Below are 25,983 nucleotides of genomic sequence, written 5' to 3'. Positions count from 1 at the left end.
GTTTATATTTGGTTTCCATCGTCTTTTAGATAGTCCCTAATTTGACATTTTGATAGAATGCACCAAGAGAGGAAAGTGTTTGTGACCAGATTTATATGGGAACTGCATCAAAAATTTATTTTAATATTCCGGGCAGTGAGACGTGGTTACATGTTTAGTAATATTATGGTTCACGAAATAAATTGGACATCGTACAAGTGTTATCAGGAATTTGTTCGCCCTAATTCCTCTGATTTGAATGGCAGCTTTTGCACAGAGCATGTACTTCCATTCCTACGAGCTGTTGTATGTGTAATTTTTTTTAAAAAAAATATTCCGTGCTTTAATTAAGGGTCTGGACAAACTTTAACCTATCCATTTGAGAATTTCTTAGTGAAACTAGGCAAAATATTTCTTTTGTTGCTTGTAAGACGCTTCACACCGCACTCTGATGTCGTCAGAACCTCGGCAGCGATAAGTACGAACTTCTTTTTGTTTCCTGTCATTATGAGATTATTGCATGGAATTCATTATAGTAGAATGCAGGATGAATATAATCTACAACCGACGAAAATATTAAATTTAAATATTTAACCTCATACATCACCTTCTGTAAGAAGCTAGTTGTTTCTCAGCTGGTCTCAGGAATTTCCCGCGTCTAATGAAACCCAAAGTCCATTAACGTGTTCATAGGAGCTCGTCATTGAACCCTGTCCCCAGTCGAATAAATCCACTTGGCATTCTCATGACCTCCTTCTTCAAGATACTTTTTAGTATTAACTAAGCAATCTATTTCGAGAACGGTTAAATGTTAGAACGACAGTATTGGAACATGTAGTAGCTCTGTGGCTGCAGCCAGGGGCGAATCCATGCCGTTGTGATTGATCCCAGAGTCGAAATCTACGAGTCTTTTGGGTGTCGTTGATTCCTTCCGGTTGTCTGAAGGAAGAGGGCATTCCTCCACTCACTCTGACTATTGCACTCATGGAAATGTTTACACGCAGCGGTCTGTTTTGGGGCGTGACTGAGCCTCTGGTGAATCCAGCGTTTAGAATGTGATATCGAGAGCATCTTGACAGAAAGGCGTAATGCTGATGATGCTCTAAAAAGGGGGGGACATATGAACACTAATAGTGCACATATGTCAAAACAAATAACCGTAAAACTCCTAACCTCTTGAATATTAATCAGTAAATTTGTTGGCACGCCCTTCTGGCATGATACCTTCGATATATCTCGAAATGACTGCTATAACGGAGTCATAACCTTCCGTTTCTGTTTTGTTAACCCAAAATATTAATCAAACTATTGTCTGTGCCACGAAATTCTGCGATATCTCGAAATCTGTTCGGTTGAAATGTTAACATTGTCGCTGATATTTACCTATTTACCGCCAAAGTCAATTTTATTACTCCCTTTAACTTATTCTGTATTCTACAAACGTACAAACATATTCGAAATGTTATTCTGACACTTTTTCCCAATTTTGAATACTTGCTGTGTATGATTTTTGAGTCTTTACCTTAAGAAGATTTTGTTCTTGGTGTTAGCACCGCGTAGCCTCGTAGAAGTTTATAAACGTTTCAGATAGCTTTGCTACCTCCATTATCAGGGTACTTACTGCCGCGCAAACCTTAAATCTTACTTATACTTAGTCTTTCCCGTGTTCCAGAGACAAGAATATCTGTACGCAAAGGTCAAATACCTAGATTAATTTATTTACTTACAGTACATATGCAAATTAATCGAGAATATATTTTTGTTTCATTATTCTGTAACTATTGCCTAATTCTGATAATGATACGAATGTCTGGTGCCTCGGTGAATTAGCCACAAATTCCAAGCAGGCAGGCCTGCATCCATCCTATACTGTAACAGTCGCCGCTTATGAATGGGCAGAATGGCTTCGCCACCACGCTCGCTCCAGGCGAGGTACCCAACCGTCCTTCACGTGCGTGCGTGGATTCCGAAAACACATCACACGTCCTACAACTGAATTGGGTCCATGAGGGGGGAAGAAAGGAAAGCTGAGAGCTAGACCATATCAATAACTCCTGAAGCACGAAAGGCACGTGATGGTATAAACAGTTATGTTCGGACCGTTCACAAAACTTGTACGCTTAATTTTGTAGTGAATGTAACATTTTTCGTAGTACGAATTGATGTGAAGAGCTTTCTCACTCATATATTATTTTTTTAGGAAAATGAGTTGGACCTGGAAGCCTGCAACACAGGTCTGCGTATTGACGCTAGTTCCCGGTTTGGTATTAATCCTTTAAAGCCAAGTGGTAACTATACGACCCACCTGCTTTAACAATCAATAACGGCGTTTTGTGCTTACCGGTTCGGTATAAGTCTCAATGGGAACAGAGATTATTTCCTTAAACGACATTAACCACATGGTTTTTGTAATGGTGAAGTATAATGTTTTCTTTGAGGTACGGACTGGATTATTGAATATAATTTATACACGCTTCAGCTTCAGAGGATAATGAAGTCGAGCAGGGAGTGTTGTGTATCTATGACTCTCTTTCACGCGAGTAAGGCTGAACACTTGCACGCGGTCAAGGTTGTGGGTTTGGAGTGCTTTCGGACTCTTATTGTCATCGTGATGCCTGTTAACCTTTCGACCCGGCAAGAGGCCGTCCTTTGGTCGAGCAATCCGTGCCTGTTGGCATCGTACTGGGATCTTTTGTAACTGTTACATCTAAGCGTCTGACTTAATAGACCAAGCAGATTACTTGTATTTAAGAGGTAGCCTGCTTCACGTCGACTGAAATTGTCTGAAGATGTATCGTTGTTTTCCTCTGTTCTTCCAGTTGAATACCAGAAAGGTTATTTGAACCAAGTCCGTAGTTTGCTTCTGATACTATAAGATTAGTACCATATCCAAATTGATAGCGTGTAACATTTTAATTTGAAATAATGTGATTAAATTGTGTGCAAATACGGCGATGTAGAGGCTTAGCTTTCTAATTAATGACTCATATATTCTGCGTTAAATACGAAATAATTGAAAAATGTTCTACTCTGTACAGCAGCGGATTTTTCGACCTCCGTTCCTTCCTTAGTATTTTAATAAAATATAATTATCTCTCTACGTAAATACATCTAAACTGAAATTGTAATGTGTTATTTGTAAGCTGCGGTTGTCACTGTCGTTATAAGTTTGCTGCATCTTAAACCAGTCACAGCAGTTGACACAGCACCATTAAATGTACTGTTAAAATCTGATGAACAGATCGTGAAGGAACCTTCATCGTGCCATCTGCGAAGCGAACGAAATTAACATACACATTGACTCGCTTCCAGTCCAGACAGATCTTATGCCTTTTATCTCGGGTGAAGCGACGAACTCCACTCATTTTTGATCGAGTTTTCTCGCCATAGTTTAAAATCCCCCCCTCTTGTCCCTGGAACATCATATCTAACATCGTTGTCGTCTGACGGTATTGGAAAGGGTGCTTGACTGTTAAAAGGGCAGGAAGATGGTGGTGAGAGGAAGGAATGCTCATGTCTGTAACATAAAATAGGAAAACCAGGACAGAGCAAGTGGTATATGCAAAGTTTGCAACATGTGTCTGAAAGTGGGTAAACTACATCGTAAAATTGTCAGCAGCGAGGGTGGAGGATAAAACCGTTGTGTTGTATGGGCCAAGTCTAACTCTGACGTGGATGGGAGGAGAGCACATGTTGGTAACGGCCTTCCATCTCGTGACTGTGATGCTACGGTTACGAGAAGGGGTTGGGAATGCGTAATGAGGGTCTTCCGATAGATGCCAATCCGGTGGTGGGTTCAAATGTAAGGGATGTTCGGAGCCTACCTCACTCTGGAGACGGGTTAGACAAAGAACATATACTTCATCATCCATGGTCTACCGTTAATTCTACTTCTCACGACTTCGTCTCTTACATATAATGAGAATATAATTGGTCGAATCCTACGCCGAATTACGGGTGGGCTATCAATATGCAGAAGTGCCGATGTATGATTCGTCGCGTAAGACAAAGAGTAAATTATGTAGATGTTTAATAAAAGATAAACCTCGTGTTTATACCACATAATCGCTTACGGACGAAAGTGAAGATGTCATAAAATTGTATTTCTTATCCGGTCTTAACTAATAACTGTTAGGGTTTGAGTCTGATTAAAGGTGACATGAAATATTAACAATTTAATATCATTTTTTCAAGTCATTATCAGAAATAAGCTCTAAAAATGTTCTAATACCCAACAATAATTTATTAGCTTGTTTTAAACTTCGTTTGCTTTTGAACGTAGTAAGGTTGCACACAGCAAAGTGAGACACTGGACGTATCACTCTATGAGATCTGAGGTTCCTGCGCCGGTGAAGATGTTTGTTTTCTGGTCTAAAACGCGAGCGAAACATATGTCCTCCTTCTTTAGTGGTTAATTTAAGATTCCTGTTAATCTCATCATATACTAAGAAATATTTGAAAAAAGTGGATATTATCGATACGTCTTATTAAAACGTTACCAAATCTTGGCAAGATTTAAGTCTTTGCGTAACTAGAAAATTGGTCTCAGAACTGTTAACAGGTAACTACAGAAGTTCACTTGGATAATAAAAGTTGTTACTTGAGTTGATAAATGAGCCCGATCTCTAATAAAAGGAAACATTTACAATGTTCTACGATGCATTAAAATCCAATATGGTTGGATTTAACCTTCTTGTTTGAAGAGTAGCCCTGTTTATGTGAACCATGTTATATTAGAACCGGCGAAACAATGGTTTCGACTTTATGTAGGCTTGCACGTCCAAAACTTCAATACTTTCTCATAATTTCCAGTACTGTCATATGATGCGATCCTTGTGACAGGGCGGACAGAGTTTATGAAAGAAAAACGAGAATGTATATATATATCTTTGGTTCCCTGTAAGAAGGGCTTACGTGAACAAAAATACGTTTGTTTTAAGCTGTTCTTACTTAGCAACAAAAACATAACTGCAGTGCGTTACTTCTGATCGTCTGTGATTCATTATTTCGGAGAAATGTGATCCAGCTTATCCTCCTTGTCCAACAAAACATTTTTTTTTGTTTATTCCGCTTTCAACATCAAACTCCTCCTTCCCTTCTTTTCGCCCCAAAAAATAACGTTTTCTTGGTATTTCATGATTGGAAGCAGTATTATTTTCTGTTAACGGAAATGCAATTAATCTGGCAAACCTCACGTAACAAGCTTTATGGCTGCAGTTTGAAATACCAACATTGGTGGCAGTACAGAAATGAAAGGAAGGCGAATCGACTAAAGAAAAAGTCGTTTTTATTGTGTTTTTAAAATGGCGGTTTCGCGTAGAGACAAATGCATGACAGAAAGCGTCCGACGTCTTCTCGTCCATGGACCTGTCCGTCAGATCAGGTTTATATAGATGGTTTATAACGGTAACCATGGAATTCGTCCTGTGCATTCTGCATCCACTTTTTTGTATTCACTTCTAAATAAGATTTCTTTCTGATGACTATCTATTGATTTGTCTGCAACAGTAAAGCATTAAGTGAGGGCTGTTAACAGCGTTATTTTTTGTTCTTTACAAGACAGCCGCATTCATTCACAGTAATTATTATTGTCTGTGTCCGCTAGCGAGTAATGCTGTACCCCTCCCCTACATGTAGAATACAAATGTTTTCAAATATTTTCCTCTTTTTGCAGTTTTAGTTTGAAGAAATTCAACTATTCCTGACCATCATGCCTGAATCTTTCCTTAAAAATCCACTACACGACTTCTGTTATAGTTTAAACCGAAGTTGTTACTTATTTAGAGTAATAAATCAGATTTGTGGAAAGAAAACGCGACCTCTAACCCAGAGTTGTGCATTTCGTTTCGGTTGTGCACTGTCTGTAATGTGGGTCTGCATAACAACCAATAGCAATCCTTTGCTCGTAGACTATGGACATCTGTTTAAATTCCAGCGTTGTTTGTAATTTTAATTTCAGTTTTAATCTTCTGTCAACCAAATACTATCCAGATAATTAATTTAGATTGCATTAATTAATTTCTATATTCTTAATTCTCCAGATGTACTTAGTTTAGGGTCTAAATGCAAATTAACATTTATTTTCTTGTAGTATATTTTGATCTAGGAGGAAGGAAGTAAAAGGAGACTGAGGAAAATCTCATAATGAAGAACTTCGTAACAAAATGTTTTGAGTGTTGTAAAATAAAGTGGAATTAAGTGGGCGTGTCATGCAGGAGGTTTTGTAGAGAGTGCATACAGAATTTTAATCTGAAAACCTAAAGGGAAGACACCACTTTGAAGAGTTTAAGTTACTGATCGCTCTGTCATCCACGTTCATCCAGCTGACAGTATAATTTTATTTTTTGTGTTCCGTTACGTCACGTCACTCCATCTTCTATCGAGTTACGTGTAGTGATACGGTAGAATGATTTTGAAGGATGAATTGTACTAACATCGTAAAGTTTGAGACGCCTACTCCGTATTACGAACTCAGGAGTATGATAATATTACAAAAGATATTAAACGAATAGGACATTGACGATGTGGGATAGATTTAGCTGTCTCAGGACATAGTCCAGTGTACAGGATAATGCAACTACGGATAAATTACTAGAAATTCCTTGACCACCAGAGCATCTATCGCTTTTCAACAGGCACAATGCTATGTTGAGTTTGCTAGTTTAGAATATTGGTAGAGCTATCGACCCAGTCCAGTTTTATGCCAGGTACTTCCCGAATACTAGGCAGACGTTAACCGCCGTGCCATCTCGCTGTATTTATTATCCTCCTATTTATCCAAGGTTAGCCATTAGTGCCAAATGTTTCTCCCATCTAATTCTTTTAATTGAATTCCACTAAAATTAAGTATCAGATGAATATTACATGGCCATTTTTCGTTAGGAAATACTTCAAATTGTTTCCTGTTCAGTCTCTGACGATTCCAGGTATTACAAAGTAAGTCTCTTCCTATTTTAAAATATATATGTAGAAAGTCCAAAAAGATATATATTTTTTCGATAAAATATTACTTATTTCGTTTTTGCACTAATTTACAAGTTGATCTTATCACGAGCATGATACACGTAAGTACACACCAGCAATATATTTATCTCAATTAAAATGTTTATATCAGTACAATTAAAATACCTACGCACTGTTAGGTAAAAACTGTTGATCGTCAAGCACTGTGGGAGTAGACATTTTGAAATAAAGTGCTGGTTTTATATTCATTCATGGATTATTAATTCATTCAGCAGGGCAGATTTGAATGAACAGCAATTTGTAAAGGGGAAAAGAAGTCTTGAGAATAATTCAGCACTGTTGTATTCATGCACACTCTTTTACATGCAACAGCTTGTTCTAGATATGATCACTCATGAAGAAAAAGAACACAATGGTTAAGTATCTGGCCGTGTCATAATAGTTTACATATCAGCTGAACCATCAATCATATTATGAAAACACAACAGGTATAATAAATTATTCAGAGAGCCAGTTGGTGTTTATTAACAATGTAAATAATGACTACCCCGCAATTTTACTGCTGTCTTTTGGGCGAGTGCCTTGTCTAATCTGCTGCATCATTTATGTTCCGGTAAACACGGCTTCAGAGCATCTAATTTCTGTTCTAGAGTTAGTCAATTGTTTTCCAAGGTTTCTGTTAGATGATCAGTTTGTTTCAGTCTATCAAGGATTGCGTGAAACAACCGATGGTTATTTTACTTACCGGGTAACATTCCTTGTTATAAAAATTCCAGCTTTCCGTCAACACAAAAGTCCACCGAAGGCAGTTCAGTCCAGTTCGTATCAACTCTCTTCCATTCTAAAACTAAGTCTCTCAAATTGTTTTAGTATTTTATAATAAAAATTATGTATGGATAATCATGTACTACGTAACAATAATGACATAAGCAGCAAATCCATCCCCGTGTAACAAAATCTCCCAGTTTCTTTCGTGACAATGAAGTCAAGGATATCCTGGTTTCTAGGCCGTTGCTCACACCAGTTGCGCAAAATCCGTTTAGGTGTATTCATTGCGCATTTTCGAACAGAATGTGTTCATTGCGAAAAATTACTTTTAATCGAAATCTTTACAGCTGTTGAGGAAGAAGATGATGCCGGTAATGATCCATTTCCATCTGTTATTTCTCTTTCTCTTATGCCCACCTAAATCTGTCTTAAGCTTATTCCCCTACGTATGTATTTTACTTGACATATTCAAAGAAGTTACTTCCCAAAAATTCTGTATGTATTTCTTGCCGCCTCCATGCCATCTATGCGTCCAACCCATTGTAATCGAAATGTCACTAAGTGACATGAGGCTTATATTCTTTCCTCATAATAAGAGACCGTTTTGTCACAATAAGATAAAACCACGTGCGACGTTATTAGTTACTACCTTCAAAATAGAAAAGTTGTTTGAGTGGAAGATATAGCACTTTGTCTCGAGTCAAGTGCTTTTGCTGTGGTGCACAGTGTTTCAGTAACTGCGTCGATCCGTCTGACCTGTAACTTATTTCTGAAGCCCCAGTACACCTGTAGCCACGCCATTTCTTGTGCTCCACGGTTGGACGAACACGTGGTATTCTATTCTGCGTCTGTTTTCGGGTGCGCTGACGTATCAAGCAACCGGAATTAAAATGCAATTACAATATTTTCGTTCCGCTATTCTCTTCTATGGACTAGTGAAAGTTTCCTTTTGTTGCAAAACAATTCCATGTAATCGTTCGTAGGGTATAATGTTTAAGTGAAATTTTAACTCATGCCCTTGTAAAAACATGCAGTAATCTTCGTTGAAGCTGTGCTTTCGAGCTAGTTGATTTTTAACATGAAATGTCCTTATATATGTTAATACTAAATGAAACTTATTCACGCATATGTGCCTAAGCTTTAATTAAAACAGAAATGAGACTAGGATATGACCGATACATTAACCGGCGTTAATTTTACTTCGATGAATATCATTCTAAAGTTGTTTGACAAAGGTTTATTAGAATTATTATGATATTTAAGTTGGACATTATCCATTGCCTGTTATTTAAGCCAGTGAAAAAATTAAATAAAAAGTTTAATGCTAGGATTACAGCACTTGATTATCTTTATCTAATGAATTTCAAAACTTGGGTACTTCTTCCTCTCACGGCAGATACAGAGTGAGTCTGCGAAACGTAGTTACAGAATTGAACTTCTTAAAAATTTATAGTGGTTTATGTGACACAATGGATAATAATAACCACCAATAATATCATAACAACACACTCACAAATCTCTGTGAATTAGTCTCTTGGTCTGTAAAGGTAAAGTCGGTATAACGGTTATTTACTTTGTACATGGATTCAAGTAATTTCTGTTAAGAAAGAAATGCGTCTCTCTTTGAATTCCTCACCAAGAAGTTAAATAACATATTATATGCGATCAGTTACAGCTCGTCTGTAGAACATATTTCTCTTTAAAAGGAGAATCATAAGAAGCCCATAAATAGAAATTAATTATTTCAAATTTTCAAGCAGATGGTACATATAGTTACCATTGGACATTTAAAGTGTTAGTACAAGTTGGCTTACTGATTTATAGTTCAAATATTTACCACATTGTTCTTCCGGTAAGTACAGTATCAATTTTATGAGTGTAGTTATTTCTTCGCGATCGACTTACGTAACGGATTTAGCACACCCAGCAACGCTCTAGAAAAAAAAAGACAATTGTCTGAAATTGAGCATTGTGTAAAATGTAAAATACAATAGGTGAAAAGATTATAAAGAGATTGCTTCTAACTGTAAGTTCGGTCAGGCGTTTTATGTATGAAACACGTGTAAACGTTCATATGGTTTCTCTGTGTAAAACAAAGTGCATACGTTCCACTATCACGTTACATTAGAACTGCTTCATTCTTCAACCCTAATTGATCGCCCAATGTATCTTGTTTGCTGATAAAATAGCACGAAATTTGCAAGTGAATAATTTCGTTTAGGCTGTCTTGTGTTAATTGATTTTTTTTTCTAAATGCCACCTTACTAATTTTTACATTTCCACTACTGAGTTCTGTTCGTTGTATTAATTATTTAAAACTCCTGTGACAGTACGTTACACATTTTTTTAAAAATTTCTTACATTTGTTTTTTGAAGTGAGATATCCCACCTAAAGAGTACTATTAAATATTTGATGATTCGCTATTTCAGAACTAATACTGAATTAGGATAGATCCGAAGGTCTAATCCCTGACATATAATAAAATTAGTAGTAAAAGAAGAAGAAGTAAAAGAAAACATTCTTACAGCGTATTGCATGCTTTGCGTGTGTGTGTGTGTGTTCGCCCATAAATTGTATGTCTAGTCTCTAAACTTAAAAAAACAGATTGACCGTTTTAATTAAAATCGTTAGTTTCTCGATAAATAACTAAATGAGATTTCGAGGTTTCACGGCGGCGATGATTGGTCTCCCTAATTATCGAGTGTTTAAGCCCCTCTGAAACGTCGGTGAACTACTATCAGACTACACGGCGCAACAACCCAAGACGACAATATTCAGATGAACTAAATATCAAAGCTTCCCTAATAGTAGATTTGAATAACCATTTTTCAAAGCCGAATAGACTTTTCTTTCATATGTGAATATGAACTTCCCAGATTTTTATAATCATTAAAGTGTTAAATGTGAAATATTTACAATTAAATTTAATAGGTTGCATGCATATACAGTGGATTCATTCCGGGCCTTACACTTGGGGTGGAAAGCAACTATACCAGAGTAATTATGAATACATTAGCCATTAAATGATGCGCGCGGTTGTGACTTGTTCTTCATGTTGTTCGGTAGTAAGCCACCACCAGCGGTCTTCCTCGGCCGTCTTGGCGCTTTGTTATGCAAACTGCCTCACTTCGTCTCTGTGACTGACGCATGTTTCTGTACAGTCGCAGCAACAGAGGCTGTACCGCCTTTGGAATCGCTCTGAATTTCATAGTCCTGGACCTGGCATGGAGACTCGTATCACAGGATGCAAGGAGTTTAGAGTATCAGCAGTTGAACATAACGCTAGGCCTGAAACCTGTGGTCATTTCCTCAAGCTCTCTTTCTGGCAGATCTATACTATGGAAAGTAACACAGCACCTAACATAGTCTTTTCTAGTACAGATTTCTCCCAGCTCTTTACTTTATAAATAACAAGATATGTCCTAACAGATTTCCTCGAAACTGATGTTTTAGTACACAAGATAGCCTGCCCTTTCTCTGACTCTATATAAATCTTTTCACTCTCCAGCATGGCCACTTAATCCCTGAAGATAGAGACATTGTTTCTCCGAAACGTTATATCTAACTATGCAAAATATTAAGAAGGAATTGCAGATTGTGGGTATAAACTGAAGTGGTCTCTTGTGTGCAACTTTGAGTATACCAGAAGCAACTATTATTTGCCGCTCTTAAGCTGCTACAAGATTGCAGACGTCACAGAAAGGTATTGGGGGTGTGTGCAAAGAAGGGTAGAAGAAGTTCGAGGTGCGGAGTGGGGGTAATTGCCTTAATAGGGTTGCTGTGGAAGATTTGCGGGCTGTGAAATGTTGAGGGAGGAGGCAGGGCTGTTGTAACTACATCATCTGGTTCATGTAAAGAGAGAGATAGAGGCAACATATTTTTAATGCAGTCTTTGAGATTCCTTCTTCTCCCTATGCACATTTATTTTAGGGAGAGGGACTTTTCATCAATGATCTTCTTGACATTAATGACCTTCTAAAGTCTAATGCTGGTTTAACATACAGAGTTTCTTCTGTGGCTATGTTAACTTTGTCCTGCAGAGACAGGGGCTCTTCAACTTCCTCCATGAAGCAGAGTCCTCGAGAAACTGGTGGTCACAATTTTATCCGCCTTATATGGAACCTCTAGTGTTAATTACGTTGTACACAGCAAGAAATTTCCAGTTCCTATCCTGTGCCAAAGATTCTAGGCTGATGCCTTGTGTAAAATTTCGTAGAATGCCAGGTCTTCTACGAGGAGTTGTTAAACACTCCCACCTAATCCCAAAGCTAGAGGGCCACCCGCTCTCGGCTGTTCGCGACCGCTTATTCAATATATTCGCAGGCATTCTCCATCAGTGTATTTTGGTAGTTTTTCTTTTCCGTGAATTCCATTTAATTCTATAATTCTTGCATGTTTCTTTTCTGTTATTTCCCAGTTAACTTCCCTGTAAGAAAAGTAAATTTAAACATTCAAATAAAGGAACAACTCAGATTCATCTGAATGATGTTTATTTTTCTCTTTAGATATGGGTTTGTTGAAAGTTCATGTATAAACTATGAAAACTATGTTAGTTTAAGAGCGAGACTAGTGCTCGGATACATTTGGATGCAAGGCACTGTCTTAGAAAGCCGTAGTCGAGAACCAGTAAATATGACAGACCTTCCTTGGACTGGCGGTTCTGTTTTCTGTGTGAGAACATCTCGTAATAGACGTAGCGTCTCTTCTGTTAGTTGCCATTTGCAACCAACGTGCAGTACGTTACATTCTGCAAGCTGACTGTACTGACCACATGCAAACATCATCCTACGGTCTGCTCCTGTTTCAAAGTATGAATGTGTTTATCTGTTAAAGGTTCAGAAAGGTCATATATGCTAACAGGTGTATTTGTCTGTCCGCCATTTCCATGGTAATGACTATTAAAACATGTCTGTCCGTGTTTCCTCTGTCAATAACTGCAGAACTTTCCTGTCTCAGTGATTGACCGTCATCAGTTATTATTTCCTCTAGCAAAATTTAGTCTGAAGATTTCTGTCTTCTGGGTTATTGCGCTGTGTAGTCTGGTCGATGTTAACCAACGTTTCAGAGGTCATACTGCCTCCGTCATCAGGGCGATGACGGAGGCAGTATGACCTCTGAAACGTTGGTTAACATCGACCAGACTACACAGCGCAATAACCCAGAAGACAGAAATCTTCATATTCACCGCTGTGAGAACCTCAAGTCTTACAAAATTTAGTCTGTCCGTGTTCCCCTCATTATGGCTTCTGAACAGCCTGTTTTTTGGTTTGTCAGACTCACATGCAGTTCGACATATTAATACAACGTGTAGGAAACAAGAAGATAGAGTCATAATAAAATATATATAATAAATTATTTGTAAGGGCTTTAAAGTGCTCATGCTTAGAAACGGCTGTGAGAGATCAAAATACAAGTACGATTTTGATTAAATTTAAACGGAAATGTGTGCGAATATTGTGCCGTGAAACGTTGGCAAACTTCTGTGATACTACACGGCGGTACAACCCAGCAGACTGCCATCTTCGTTCTATTTTCACATACCCCATCTAGAAACCAAGTTAGATGCGTCACTGCCTGAGCTAACCTGCTCGATGTTGGACCGCAAATGTACCTATGTTTTTGTAACGAGATTCGTCACTCAGTTCGTCCCATCAAATTCATGGACCACGTAATTATCTTCATTGTAGGGTACGACTAGTGAGTCCGTCCCGAGACAGAGGAAACGATATTTCATCGCTCTGATTACAAAATAAGACCACTTGAGAAGCCAGTCAGCCTTCTTACTAGGGGTGTCATGTAGTCCTGGCGCAGTAGAGCGCTTGCGACTTCAACTCTTGCCTCTTTCATTGTTCAAATAGTGTCATGGAGCAGGTCAACATATTTTTCTTCTTTTACGGTACCCGAAGTTAGTTACCATATTCACAACATCCCACCATTCAACCCTTTCTCAATGTAATTTGAGCCCAGTCCATATCCCCACAAATTGTCCATTTTAATATTATATATTTTTTATCTATGTTAGGATATTCGAAGATATACATTCTGTTGAAGTGTATTGACAACATTTTTATGTGGAATTTCAATCAGGAAGCGCTTTTATGCGTATACATCAAAGTTAAAATCTGATAACCTAAATGGTCGTATTGTAAGTACAAGATCTGATCTCAAAGCCTAAATTATATTTTTGTCGTATGATTGGTATGTTCTACTTCATCACGGAAATTACATTGTATTTTACAGAAAAGTGCTTTTATTTGTTAGATTATGAAGTATGTTAAACACACTTCCCACACCTAGATCCAAAACATACCTACGTCACATTGAATTTGTTCATCTTTTAAGTACATTGTAAGCCTAAGTATTTCTTATATTGAAGTAATGGTCTCAAGGATGAACAGATATGTTGTATTATTTTATTATAATACACGGTATTAAAGGGGTCGAATAAAATATGTCCCTTTGTCAAAGCACCCGCGCTGTGATGAGGAATAGGGCCGCGTGGATGAAGCTCCAAGCATTCTGTATCTACTGTAGATAGAGTTGAGTGTCCTTCAAAAGTAGAGTCCCTGATAAAGTCTGTGCCCGCTTCTTTAGGTAATCGAGGAAGCCCGCTTATTGTCCAGATCGTATCCGTTACATTTAATAATTGAGTTATCCTGCCAGCCTTGGAAGGGGTGTGTTATCAGATTTATGTAAATTTGTTGACTGAACAAATAGCTGGAAGGATGTCGTACTGTTCTAAAAAAATTATTTATGAATTACTAACTATGTGAACTCGCATGTTGTTGATATGGCGCGGCTTGGAAATTGTTGTTTAGGGCTTTTTTATTTCTTAATGTAACTCCATGACAAAACGTCTTACTAGAAAAGTTGAAAATGTTCTCATTCACTACTTCTTACTGATTCATCAACTTTCTAAGTTATTTTTCTGCGTTTGTTTTTAGACCAACATCCTTAATTGCTGCTATTAGGCAGGTTATGTTCTTTATTGTATTTATGTTATCTTATAATAAATCAGTGTGTTCTGATTATATTTACGCAGTGGTATGTTCTAATGTGAAGTTGAAAGCGTTGGTGATATAATTTCAGAAACGTTATTTGTGATAAATGTAAGAGAAATGTCCCCGTTTCTCGACTTTTATTGTACATGAGGTTTGGTTACATTTTTGGTGTGATATATTTAATTAAAATGTAGTACAATACTTTTTATTTGATCATTTGAGTTAAGGCTGTTCCAGTATTGTAAACAGCTGATGTTCTGTACTACTGTATTTTTATTTTTGTGTAATATTTTGTCACATGTATTAATCGGCGTTTAGAAGTTAGCTAATGGGCCGTTTGTGTTAGTTAAATTATTTAACAGAATAATGGGAAGATTTGCAAAATGAAGAACTTTGTAATTTTTACTCTTTACCGACTATTATATAATATAATACTAACGTTCTTACAGAACAAATTAACACAAGTGATAACAGCTGTATTTCTTTTTGGAGGTACGTGATTTGAATCTCTGTTGTCAATCTTGAGCTATGATTATTTTTGGTTTCACTCAGTCTTATAATGCATAATACATAATCTTTTACTTACAGCATGACACTCTTTATTTTGTATGTCGTTATTAATAAGCTGGATTCCTGGAACATTGGCGTGTGTTGGCTTTGCTGTACAGCGTAAGTAGAAGGAATTTTGGCTAAACTCTTCGATGTGGTTACACCCCTCAATCTGCACTCCCAGAGGAGAATGTGATTTTAGCTTCTCGTTCTACTGATCACTCTGAGTTCCGCTGCTCGGCTGATAATAGAAGGACACAGTCCAAAACCGCGAGTAAGACCAGGCTCTAGAAAAGATGTCTGCAAGGTCGTCGACATCATTACTAGAACGGTAATGATTCCAGTCGGGTCACTTGAGGTCACATCACCTCAAAGGCCATGGTTTCCAATAAATAAGTACATATATTTCAACAGCTTTACATTGACCGCCCCTTATTCCTCAAGAAAATTCAAATATCATTTGTTTTGTTACCATTCTTGCCTACGTCTGGGTGCTTATAATTATTTTGATCTTTGTATCTGCTTAATTGAGCTTGATATGAATTAATGTACGTGAGGTTTCAAGTTCTCACGGTCTTTTCGGAGGTTGCGCCATGTAGGCTGGTAGATACGTATTGACGGACGTTTTAGAAGACTTTACTGATTCTATCATCACCATTTGCCTCGATATTCATTTCCTACGGACACAAGGCTCTTCACACGTCACGCAGTCAAACTTTTTCCTATATTTCGTAAAGTAGTCATCATATAAAGACTTATTTTAATCATCTTCTACCTTCTGTAATGTTTTTATACTTTGTGGAGGTAAACATATGGATTTTCGTGCAATTCCAAGCAAAGTAAAGTTTATATTGTACTGATGCAAACCAAAATAGAATATTTCTACACCTTTTAGTGGGCGTATAGACACTCCTCACCCCACCATATTTAATCGAAATTTATTAAGTAGTTTCGGAGGTAAAACCCTCGAAAATAAATACGTACGCTGCCCCCAGTATGAGTTTCTTCATGTTGTGCTTTGTGCAAAGAGCGCATAGTAACGGCTGCAGTACTAAATTGTAATTTGGACAGTCTTGATTTAAGACGACTCGCCTTGTAAGACATTAGAGATGTATGTTAGTGGCTGTTATTTCACTCACACACACACACACACACACACACACACACACACACACACACACACACACACAGATTCTCCTGCCTTCTCATTCAGTAGTTGGAGTAAGTTCTTTTAATGTGCCCTTCAACCTCACTTTAGCGACCATCTCAGTTCCAAGGAGGATTTCCGCGCATAACACATTTGGCTAGCATTCAAAAAATATATTAGGGTACATCGGATCTCTGAGGTGACTGTCGCGACATGTTCTACCGATCTTCTCAGTCATTCCAGATAAATATGGGAGCATACATAATACAAAGTCGATGATACTGCACTATGAAGTGGCCGTTGCAAAATTATTCACAAAATTATTCAGAAAGATGGCCGGTTCGTTTGCCGTTTCTAAAATGTTTGCTCGAATTTAAAAAGTTTGGACGTAAGCCGTATTGATGCTATTTCAGGTATACGTTTCGAATTGACTTCCAGTGGCCTGAGTTCTGTAGCCGCGCGGTGCCAAGGCGTGGTTCTTCGCCGGTCGCGCGCTGAGATCGTGGGTTCGAATCGCTCTCGAATGATCGATGTGTGTGCGTTGTGCTGTCTTGTGTAGGCAGAGACCTTGCGACGGGCTATTTCATGAAGCTAGCAGAAAAATTATCCAAGAAGCCTGGCAAGGCCAGCAAGAGTGGGCCTGTAAGGCAAAGCAACCAGCAGTTTTGTACGGATCTGCTCTTCGAGGTCACCGCTGGTATTGGGTTAAAGATGAACTGACGGATGGACGAACGCAGTAGCAGATGGTCACACACGTCACTTTGTCCTTTTCTTCTTCTGTTTGCCTTACCTAAAGAACTGCTAAATGCTTCTTTTCTGAGCAATGAAGACCCAGTCCCGATCTCCAGGTATTTAATTATCCAATTTATACTTAACTGGAATTATATTCGATATGTACACATTTCAAATCTTGGTCGTATCCTGACCAAAGGCATTTCGTGATTTTCCTGAGTCACTCTAGTAGAGCGACGGGGTACAATGAATTGAGTCTTGTCCTCCTCCTTCATTCCCTTAGGTAATCAAATGGTTCCTCGCCTTTTATGACCCAAAGATTTATCAGAACCCGCCACTGGTTGCTGTACTGGGTCTGATGAATCCAGGTTCGTCCATTAAAGCCCTAAGACCTATTTCGGTGTTATCCCTTCCACTTCTAGGTCTTCCGAGTGGTCTCTTTCCTTCAGGCTTTTCAACCAAAATGTTATCTGCTGGTTAATTACCACACTTGTCCCTTCGGGCCTCCTGTAGACCCACCCAACTTCCACAAAATTTAATCTTCGCTTTCGCATTCCTTACACGTTCAAGTACGTATTTGTATCAAAGCAATGAATTATAGAGTGGAACTTTAAAAATGCCATATTATGAGTGGTTATTTTGAGCTTTGCTGAGTAGATCTGTTATGGAGAAAGAAGTACACACAATCTACATCCCCTCCCACTTCATGTAAGTTGAGATCTCTTATATATTTCTGTCACTCCAGTCATCCCACATCGTAAAAAATTAAATGTATTGTCTTTCAGCGACGTAAGATGAGAAGTTTCTTAAGCTTCCGTCAGGCCTTTTTAAAAACTCGTGGTTTTGAATTAAATCCTCATAAAAATGTGTCGGGCTGATCTTATCCAGCCGACAGGTGAAGGCGGAGAATTAGTGATCAGTACTAAGATTACGAAATGGCATTTCTGTCCGTGGACAACTTTCAGTCTCTGAGAAATATTTCAGGCCTTGTTTTTTTTTATAAATGCATAGCAAAGAGTGTACTGTATGTATTGTACAGTGCATAGGGCCTTTAGAAGCCTAATAAACAGTGGTAATATTCTACCTTTTGTCTGGTATCACCCAAAACCTTGGATACAAATGAAAACCTGTTAGTTTCTTCAGCCATAAGCCTCGCTTAGACACGATTCTCTAATTGGTTTGTGCAAAACTGTGATTGAGATACACAGGCATTTGGCTTCTTCATTTAGTTGTATAAATCAAGACAAAATCTTAAACAACACTTTTATTTTATCTGAGTAAGTAAGGATTCCTCTTTAAAAATGTTCTTTGTGTTTTATAACTTATTCTTTCTGCCTCATACATTATATCATTTGACTGTTTCGTTTTCATTAGCTCTTGGGTTTGATTCTCTTCCCCGAGACAGACTATTTTGACAGCGATTTGTTGTGGTTTTCCTCATTCACTCTAAGCATGTTCTCGTAACTTAAAGTATTTATTTCTTTACGGGGTTTTTATTATTTTGTTTGGTACTTCTGTCGTCTATTTCAGTCATCATGTTGGTATTATTCATGTTAGGAAAATAGAAAGTACAGAAGTGGGATAGCCTCATTTGTCATCGTATCCGTGGTGACTTTATTTGAAATTATTTAAGTTGGTACGATTTGGAACCTGCAAACCTGGTAGTGCTATATGCTTATTTTTGCTTATGATATGAATAATGTATCTTTATAGTAAGCACCAAGCGAATATTTTGTTCTCAGTTGTTGCTTTGTACAATGCCTTTTTACTCGGATGCTTTCGTTCCTTTGTCTTGTTTACTTATTGTGTTATTTAGTGACATTGTTGACTGCGGCAGAGACTAAACGGGTGCACTAACGGCCCGCAAACATTTCCTCTTTGTATATCAAGCTGTTAAATTTCCTGACCACTTCATAAAATGCTCAGTTTCATCACCGTGGAAGATCTTATAGCAAGTAGGTTGCAGACGTCATGGTTCCACCAGCAGCTTTTGTCGTTTTGAAAGTTTTTCGTCTTATCTTTTAGATGTAAACAGTTACGGTAGCGGAACCCAGCTACAAGGTGAAATGTCTTCACAAAAAGCAGTAAATTCCAGTGTCCACTCCACCCTTAGTTGTGAACTAGCGTTAGGAAAGTTTCTTGCCGCCTTTAACAATGTTTCTTAAACATTTTTAACGTTACAACAAGGGGCCTAGGTTTTGTAATAATGGTTTGAATTGTTTATTAGTTTTCATAACCTTTTTGCTAAGGTTACATCTTTTTATTTATTACTGATTTAATTAAGTTGTGTTTTAATTAACGTCGATGTCTGTAGGTCATGCTATAGAATCGAATAATAGGGCAATTAGTGGACAGTGAATTGGAAAGGAATGGGAACTAAGTGGTCGTAACCTGATTTAGACACTGTCTCAGCACCGACTAGAAGATACTGTGGAAATCCTCGTAAGGTTAGCCAGTCTCCTGGACGACATTTCAGAGTCGCTTCTTATTATTTGTATTCAAAAATTGATCCGGGAACAAAGAGAGCTATCACGAATGAGCATAATATGAAACAACGTCAATCGGGGATATCGGAGTTCGCATTAGTATTATTATTTTTTCTATTGTTGTTGTTGTTATTTACTGGGAACTGAAAATGAACCTGCATTCTTTATGAATGTTAAATTTGATCATGAGAAGAACGCAGGATAGAGACGTGGAGGGATTGGTGGGGTGAGAGAGGGAATGTACCCTATCATTATGAAAGAGCTATTAGAAGGCCTAGCTTACAACCTGGACCACAGCGTCCTCAATCTTTCTCAGCCATCTCGTATCTCGTCAGGCCACCGCCACGGTTGACTGCCAGTGTTCCAGGAGGACAAGCATGGGTTGCTGCTACCAGAGTAGCTACAGGCATAATACGTGGTAACCATTATCTATTTTATAAACTGAGATACATTTTTTTACGCGCGTCTCGGATTCAGTAGCTGTGACTAATGTTAGATTCAGGGAGTTTGTAATCGAACCTGTCCAACTTGAAACGTTGCCTTACTGTTTAGTAAATGTCCGATGTTTGAGTGAAATAAGGATTCAATTAAGTTACGTCTTACGTATAAAACGAACGCTTACTGGGGAAGTAGGCCGACGTAACCGATCTTTTCTTGTGGAAAGAAAGAAGTTGTATGAATGAAGAATAGCACATACCACTTCTTTCTTTCCTTCATTTGTCTTTGCATTTTCTCATCTCTCATGCATCTTTCCTTACACTTCTTCCTTCTGCCTTTCATTCTGTCCCCTTACATTTTTAGTTTAAATTCTCCTTCTTTGAACATCAAACAATTTCTGCTTCAATTAAAACAACAATTTTTCATGTTAAAAAATTTAACTGTAGTTTTACTTGAAACATGACGCTAATTTATTTAAAATTCATAATTACGGTATAACCAAAGTTTAAATTACGACACTCTTTATTCAAATGCAGTTTTTGAAAAATGAACTTGTCTCCTGAATCCGTTGTAACGCAGCGCTGCACACGATTACCAAGTGACAGTATCAATATTTGTAATTAAAATGGTAATAGCAGACGCTGGAGCGCGTTATCGTCTCAGCAGCTTTCCCTCACGATGCGTGGTAGTGTCCTACGTGTGTTCTCTCCCGCCGGGACATTACTCATTCTTGATTTACCACGCTCAGGCTAACAACCAACGCGATTTATCGTTCACTTCTGCATTCATAGCTCGCTGCTGCAGCCTCGCTACTCCTATACGTAACCATGCGTATGTTCCATATATATAAAAGCTTTTTCCTGTAAACTTGAAAATACTCTGTGGCTCCTGCTCTCGGTCTAATCTCCGGGTTCTTCAAAAGTTCCTTCGCATCTTCAGGAGGTTTAAGTGTACGTGTTCGATGCCTGATGTATGCAAGAATTTGAACCCACAACATTTCTGTCACACGCTGTAATGCTATTTCCACGTTATTATTGACCCCCGTTAAACCTTCTTGATATGGAAGGAATGTGAGATGAGGATGGTCTGGTAGACGTTTTCCGACGTTTTTAGAGGTGCTCGCTGTCCTCTGCAAATTTGGATCAAGTAACACATTATGACCAATGGTCGAGAGAGTTATGACAGCGGTAATGTGACTTTCAAACTGGAGGTATCACCCAGTGTTTCTTGCTTGGGTTTCTCCAGATTTTCGTTCAGATTATTATCAGGGCAGTAGGCCTAGTTTAAAATAGTCCGGAATTATCTTTTATGTTTAATATACATATTTAACCCTATCATACCCCATTAAGGCTACATGCATTATAAAGCGTATCTGACAATTATTATTTAAAGACACGGTAGGAATGCAGGACATAAGCTTTATTTTACGAGGTTTGTAACATTAAAGCCCACATGACAGAACCACGTTTTATTAGGGGTGAAATGGATCTGATATCAAACTAAAACATTCAGCGGCACACATTTAATAAAAGCTTACTTCTATTTATTCATAGTTCAGTATCTCAGCTGCCAGTTTTAACACACTTCCGAAAACGCCCCACCCAACGATACCTACGTCTGAATGTTTGTTTTTTCCCAGAACAATGTTTTCAAATATTATAGGATTATAGGTTAAAACATTTCCTCTGTACATTAGCCTTTGTAAACCCTCATTAGTTGAAAGATTACAGCTAATGGGGCGATTACTAGTGACGAAAAAGTAACAAACGTAGGCTACTTGCTCTGAGTTGGGTTCGAACCCGAGATCCTGGAAACCCAAGCCACAAATCTGTTGTAAGGAAGTTCTCATCGGCCAGCAGCGCCGATAGGGCTTCGTTCCTTGTTCAAGCATCAACAGGTTGTAAGGGATCTTGCGCGGAGATAGATAACCGTCAGTCAATTTGTCACCGCGGGGTGTCGGGGCGGTCTCCGACGTATTTCACCTTTCCACCAAGGACGGAATTATGTTCACTGGCCGAACAAAGAATCTTGTCATGAACGCTACGAGGAGGGTGTAATCTTTCAATCCAAAATAAATTCTGCTAGGACTTGTCGATGCTGGTGTTCGGAGTCGTAACCCCTGGGACTTACTAGACAGATGTCAAAGTTTCGGAGAAACATTCTGCCTCTATCTTCAGGGCTAAAGAATAAATATAAAGATAAATGAAAGGAATATATAAGATCGGGGATGAAAATACGAAATAAATAATTTACTCCAATCCACCTGTTTAGTCATTTTACAAAGATAGCCCTGCAAACGCTATCAGTAAACCTAAGCTCAAAACACAGGTCACTTGAGTCCAAGTGGTGTATCATTCATCTTTAGATAAATGCTTTCTAGGATTAAACACTGTAAATCAGAGCGAATTTATACGAGTGGAGCCAACGAATTATCATAAATTATTTTGTAGCCTCTAGTACATTCTTTGGATGCTGTAAAACCGGACTCTTTAGTTGGAAATAAACACCCGGCGTTCAGGAAATATTGAATCATTATGGTAATGCATTATCTTCTCTTTAGTTTGGTTTAGTTACGTACAAGTAATGCGTTCTGAGCAAGGGTGCGCAGTTTACAGTACGTGATAAAATTAGGCCGACCCACGATTATTTTAAAATATTAAACATAACGCTGTCTGCTATAAACGTGTACTTCCTTTTGCGTGATGTTTTGAAAATGTTGTAATTACGATAATTACATGCAGAAGAAATTGACTAATTAATTGATACTACTTAATAGGCCTACATCTAATCGAATAAGTGGATTAAGTAAATAAACGCTTAAAATGAAAGAACACAAAAGAAGCAAACTTATTGACTCTAATACATATATTTACCAGCGGACTACTATTTAATTTATAATTAGTACAGATGGTTACGAGAAGTCGAAAATGTCTCCACAGATCGATTCTTGCAGTCGTAACTACATCTCAACATCTTGAGGATTAGGGTTTATGGTATCATGTCTTAAATAATCATTGAAGATATTATGTTTATGTAGTGTGGCTATAGGCCCAAAGTATATTCAGCCGGTTGGAAAAATTTATTGGTTTGCTTTGTTCAGAAGACTTAAGTAAGTAATTTTTCTCGTTGAATCTCTATCGGTTGCGGTCACTTTGAAATACAGTAGCTGTGTTCAGGTGCACAGTAAAAATGATTGCCCACCCCTGGACTAGAGTAGCAACCGGTTTTTGGAGGCTTCTGTGTTGTCCTCATACAAAAGTCATATTCCTATCCACAGTGGTACATTACTTATCGCTGTCAAATTGAATGCGAAATGAAAATTTCACACAGCCGACATGCTGTTTTACAGACTACAAAAGAAATTACCTAAACAAAAATTGCATATTTTTCGAAGATATATTACCATGCAATATTTCAGCACCTTCTATAAATAAGGTGGTGCATTTGGAGTTGTCTTAACCCTTTGCAGTGCAAAGCTCATGTAATTTATATTTAAAAGTTCGTTTTTTAGCTCAGTGAAAACACAGCACGTCACCACTGCAAAGGTCAACAGGTCAGTGCTGTTTGAGGAAATAATCACTCTTTATTCTGAGAATCAAATGAAACTAATAAATACAAGCTGAAGAATTAGTGATTACTCAAGTAAGTGGTAAATATAATTACCACTTAAAGGTATTCTAGTGTTAAACTGAGTAACTTTTATCCCAAATTTGGTTAGAAATTATTCATTTAGTTCAGAAGGAGATAATGAGGGGGGAGGGGACAGAGATATAAACACTGACAGAATGGTGACGTCATAAGCCTTCTTCAGGGAAAGGAAGTAGAATAAAAATTAAGAGAAGCGAAAGGAAAAAATTGTTTGGCGATTGAACACAAGAATAAATCAGTAGGGTAAGTCCACATGAATTGATTGGATAATGACAGACTTCCGATATTTGCGTTAAATTACAAACCGGAAGAATCCATATATATAGAGCATAATAGCACAAAAGCAAGTATTATAACTTTTATACAGAAGCAAAGTCAACGAATTTTTTGTTTCGACATTTTTTCCTCCTTCAATTAAAAATCCGGCATGAACTGTAAATTGTAAATTTCAACTTCCAATAAGGATATCACTAACTCGAAAATGTCTTTTATTTCAGATATCGAGAGGAAGCCCTCTGCTGGACAGATCGGTGAGTGAACTACAGTGTTAAATTCTTACCCAACGCCTTAGCATGGTTGTACAATGTTGTGTTCCATCTGCTACTTATAATCTTCTGGAGTGGATGCCCTGTATTATTAACATTTTCTCTGAACTTAATGTGTTCTGTCGTTCTTAAACCGTTTTTCATTTGAGAGTTAACTTACACTTATTTTGATTAATGTGAAGAAAACCTTTTCGCCTACAGGTCTATGGGAATAACAGGAAAATATATTATTTTAGAATTTGTAGTGGCTCTGAAGGCTGCTGAGATTTGAGGTTTACGCAGAAATACAATCAGTCTGACACGAAAATGTTGCACACATCTCTTGTCAGGTCTATAAGTCTTTGTCAGAGTCAGAGTATGAACCCTGCGATAAGACGAAAAGTAAGCTACTCTAAATGTCTGTGTTCGTCATTCGAAAGTCAAAATAGGATGTTGTAGACAACGGTGGATGGATGCCGATTTATCCTTTAAAGAGAGACAGGACTGCAGGTCTCTGATATTACGAGGTTTTCCGTTGTAACCTGACTGTCCTTGGTCAGACACAGCACGCATTAGCAATGTTTACAACAAGGCAACACATCTCACAGCCTTGCCATTCTTTTCCGCTCCTAGAGACAATTTAATAATTTATAAACTAGAGTTTTAGTTTTCCGAAATATCTGACTTCAAGTTACTTGGTGGTATATTTCACAAAAAAATATTTGGTCTGTGTTAAGTTATCTAAGCGACTAAAAATGAGTCATTGTAGGATATAGGAGGCCTGTCGAAGTATGACTGGTTTTGCTCTAACCACATAACAATCGTTGGTACCGCGAAATTGAGTACCACTGCAGAACAACACAACAAAACTCGATCTAATAACCGCCTATTTTAAAACGAGATCAAAACTTGCGGCCTGAAAATGGCGGATCTGAAGCTGCAAGGCCAGTGGGCTCGTCTGGAAGAAAGAATTTAATGAAAAATCGTAAGAAAGTGACCTTCTCAGACATCATGATGGCAGTGAATAACTTCTTAGGTCGTTTGAATAATTCTCGTATGTCAAAATAACTGCGTCATTCCTTACCTATAATCCACCCCCTGCTATATGACCACTTTAGCCGGACTGCATGTCTTCCTACTTCGAGGCGAGGCAATAAATTCAAGTGCCCTTTTTTTTCCTCTCGTCCATACGTAAACGATCTGGCCGTATATTTGGAAAAGCGGGGCATATTCTACCAGACAGTTACTTAGCCTCGTTCAGTAAGCAAACAGATACCAGACAGCTTCTTGTTGAATGGCGAACATGAGCTTCAGGCAACATCGTAACGTATAGTCGGCGCAGAAGTTTTTGGCCGGTGGAACTGGCGGACGGGCCTAGTCTGTGTACCTGAGGCGGCGCGGTCAGCGTATTTCTTTTGTTTGGGCGTTCAGTCCGATAAGCTCCTCGGTGCAGTCAGCATTATACTATTGCAAAAGAGACTCGCTCCTAGCCTTACCCTTGAAAATTCCACCGGTTTAAAAACTACTACGCCGACTATAACAAGTACGCTTACTGCTTTCCGAGGTTCAGTAATGTTATTAATATTGATGTTTATAGACTAACAAATCAATATGTGAGGGAAAGACAAAAGCACGGGATAAATATTCCATACCGATCACAATTATTAGGAAATTTAGAAGGCACTGTCTTGAAATATTCGAAAGCTGGCATCGCGGTTTCAAATCCCAGTACGCGGGATGAGGCCCT

The 25,983-nt window shown here is 38.1% G+C and overlaps 1 protein-coding gene across 1 annotated transcript in view; it reads left to right on the top strand.

Annotated features, from left to right (window-relative positions):
* The window catches only part of trh (PAS domain-containing protein trachealess), a 311,424-nt gene that overhangs the window by 36,412 nt on the left and 249,029 nt on the right, over positions 1 to 25,983 (top strand). The window contains exon 2 of the mRNA XM_087357476.1: positions 24,210 to 24,242. Coding sequence (XP_087213602.1) covers positions 24,210 to 24,242 — 33 coding nt within the window. The remainder of the gene's footprint in view (positions 1 to 24,209; positions 24,243 to 25,983) is intronic.

Source organism: Zootermopsis nevadensis, unplaced genomic scaffold, assembly GCF_977971745.1.
Source record: "Zootermopsis nevadensis isolate Lab colony 2312 unplaced genomic scaffold, Znev_1.0 Znev_ptg000028l, whole genome shotgun sequence".
Taxonomy (NCBI): Eukaryota; Metazoa; Arthropoda; class Insecta; order Blattodea; family Termopsidae; genus Zootermopsis; species Zootermopsis nevadensis.
This window is presented reverse-complemented; position numbering and strand designations above follow the sequence as displayed.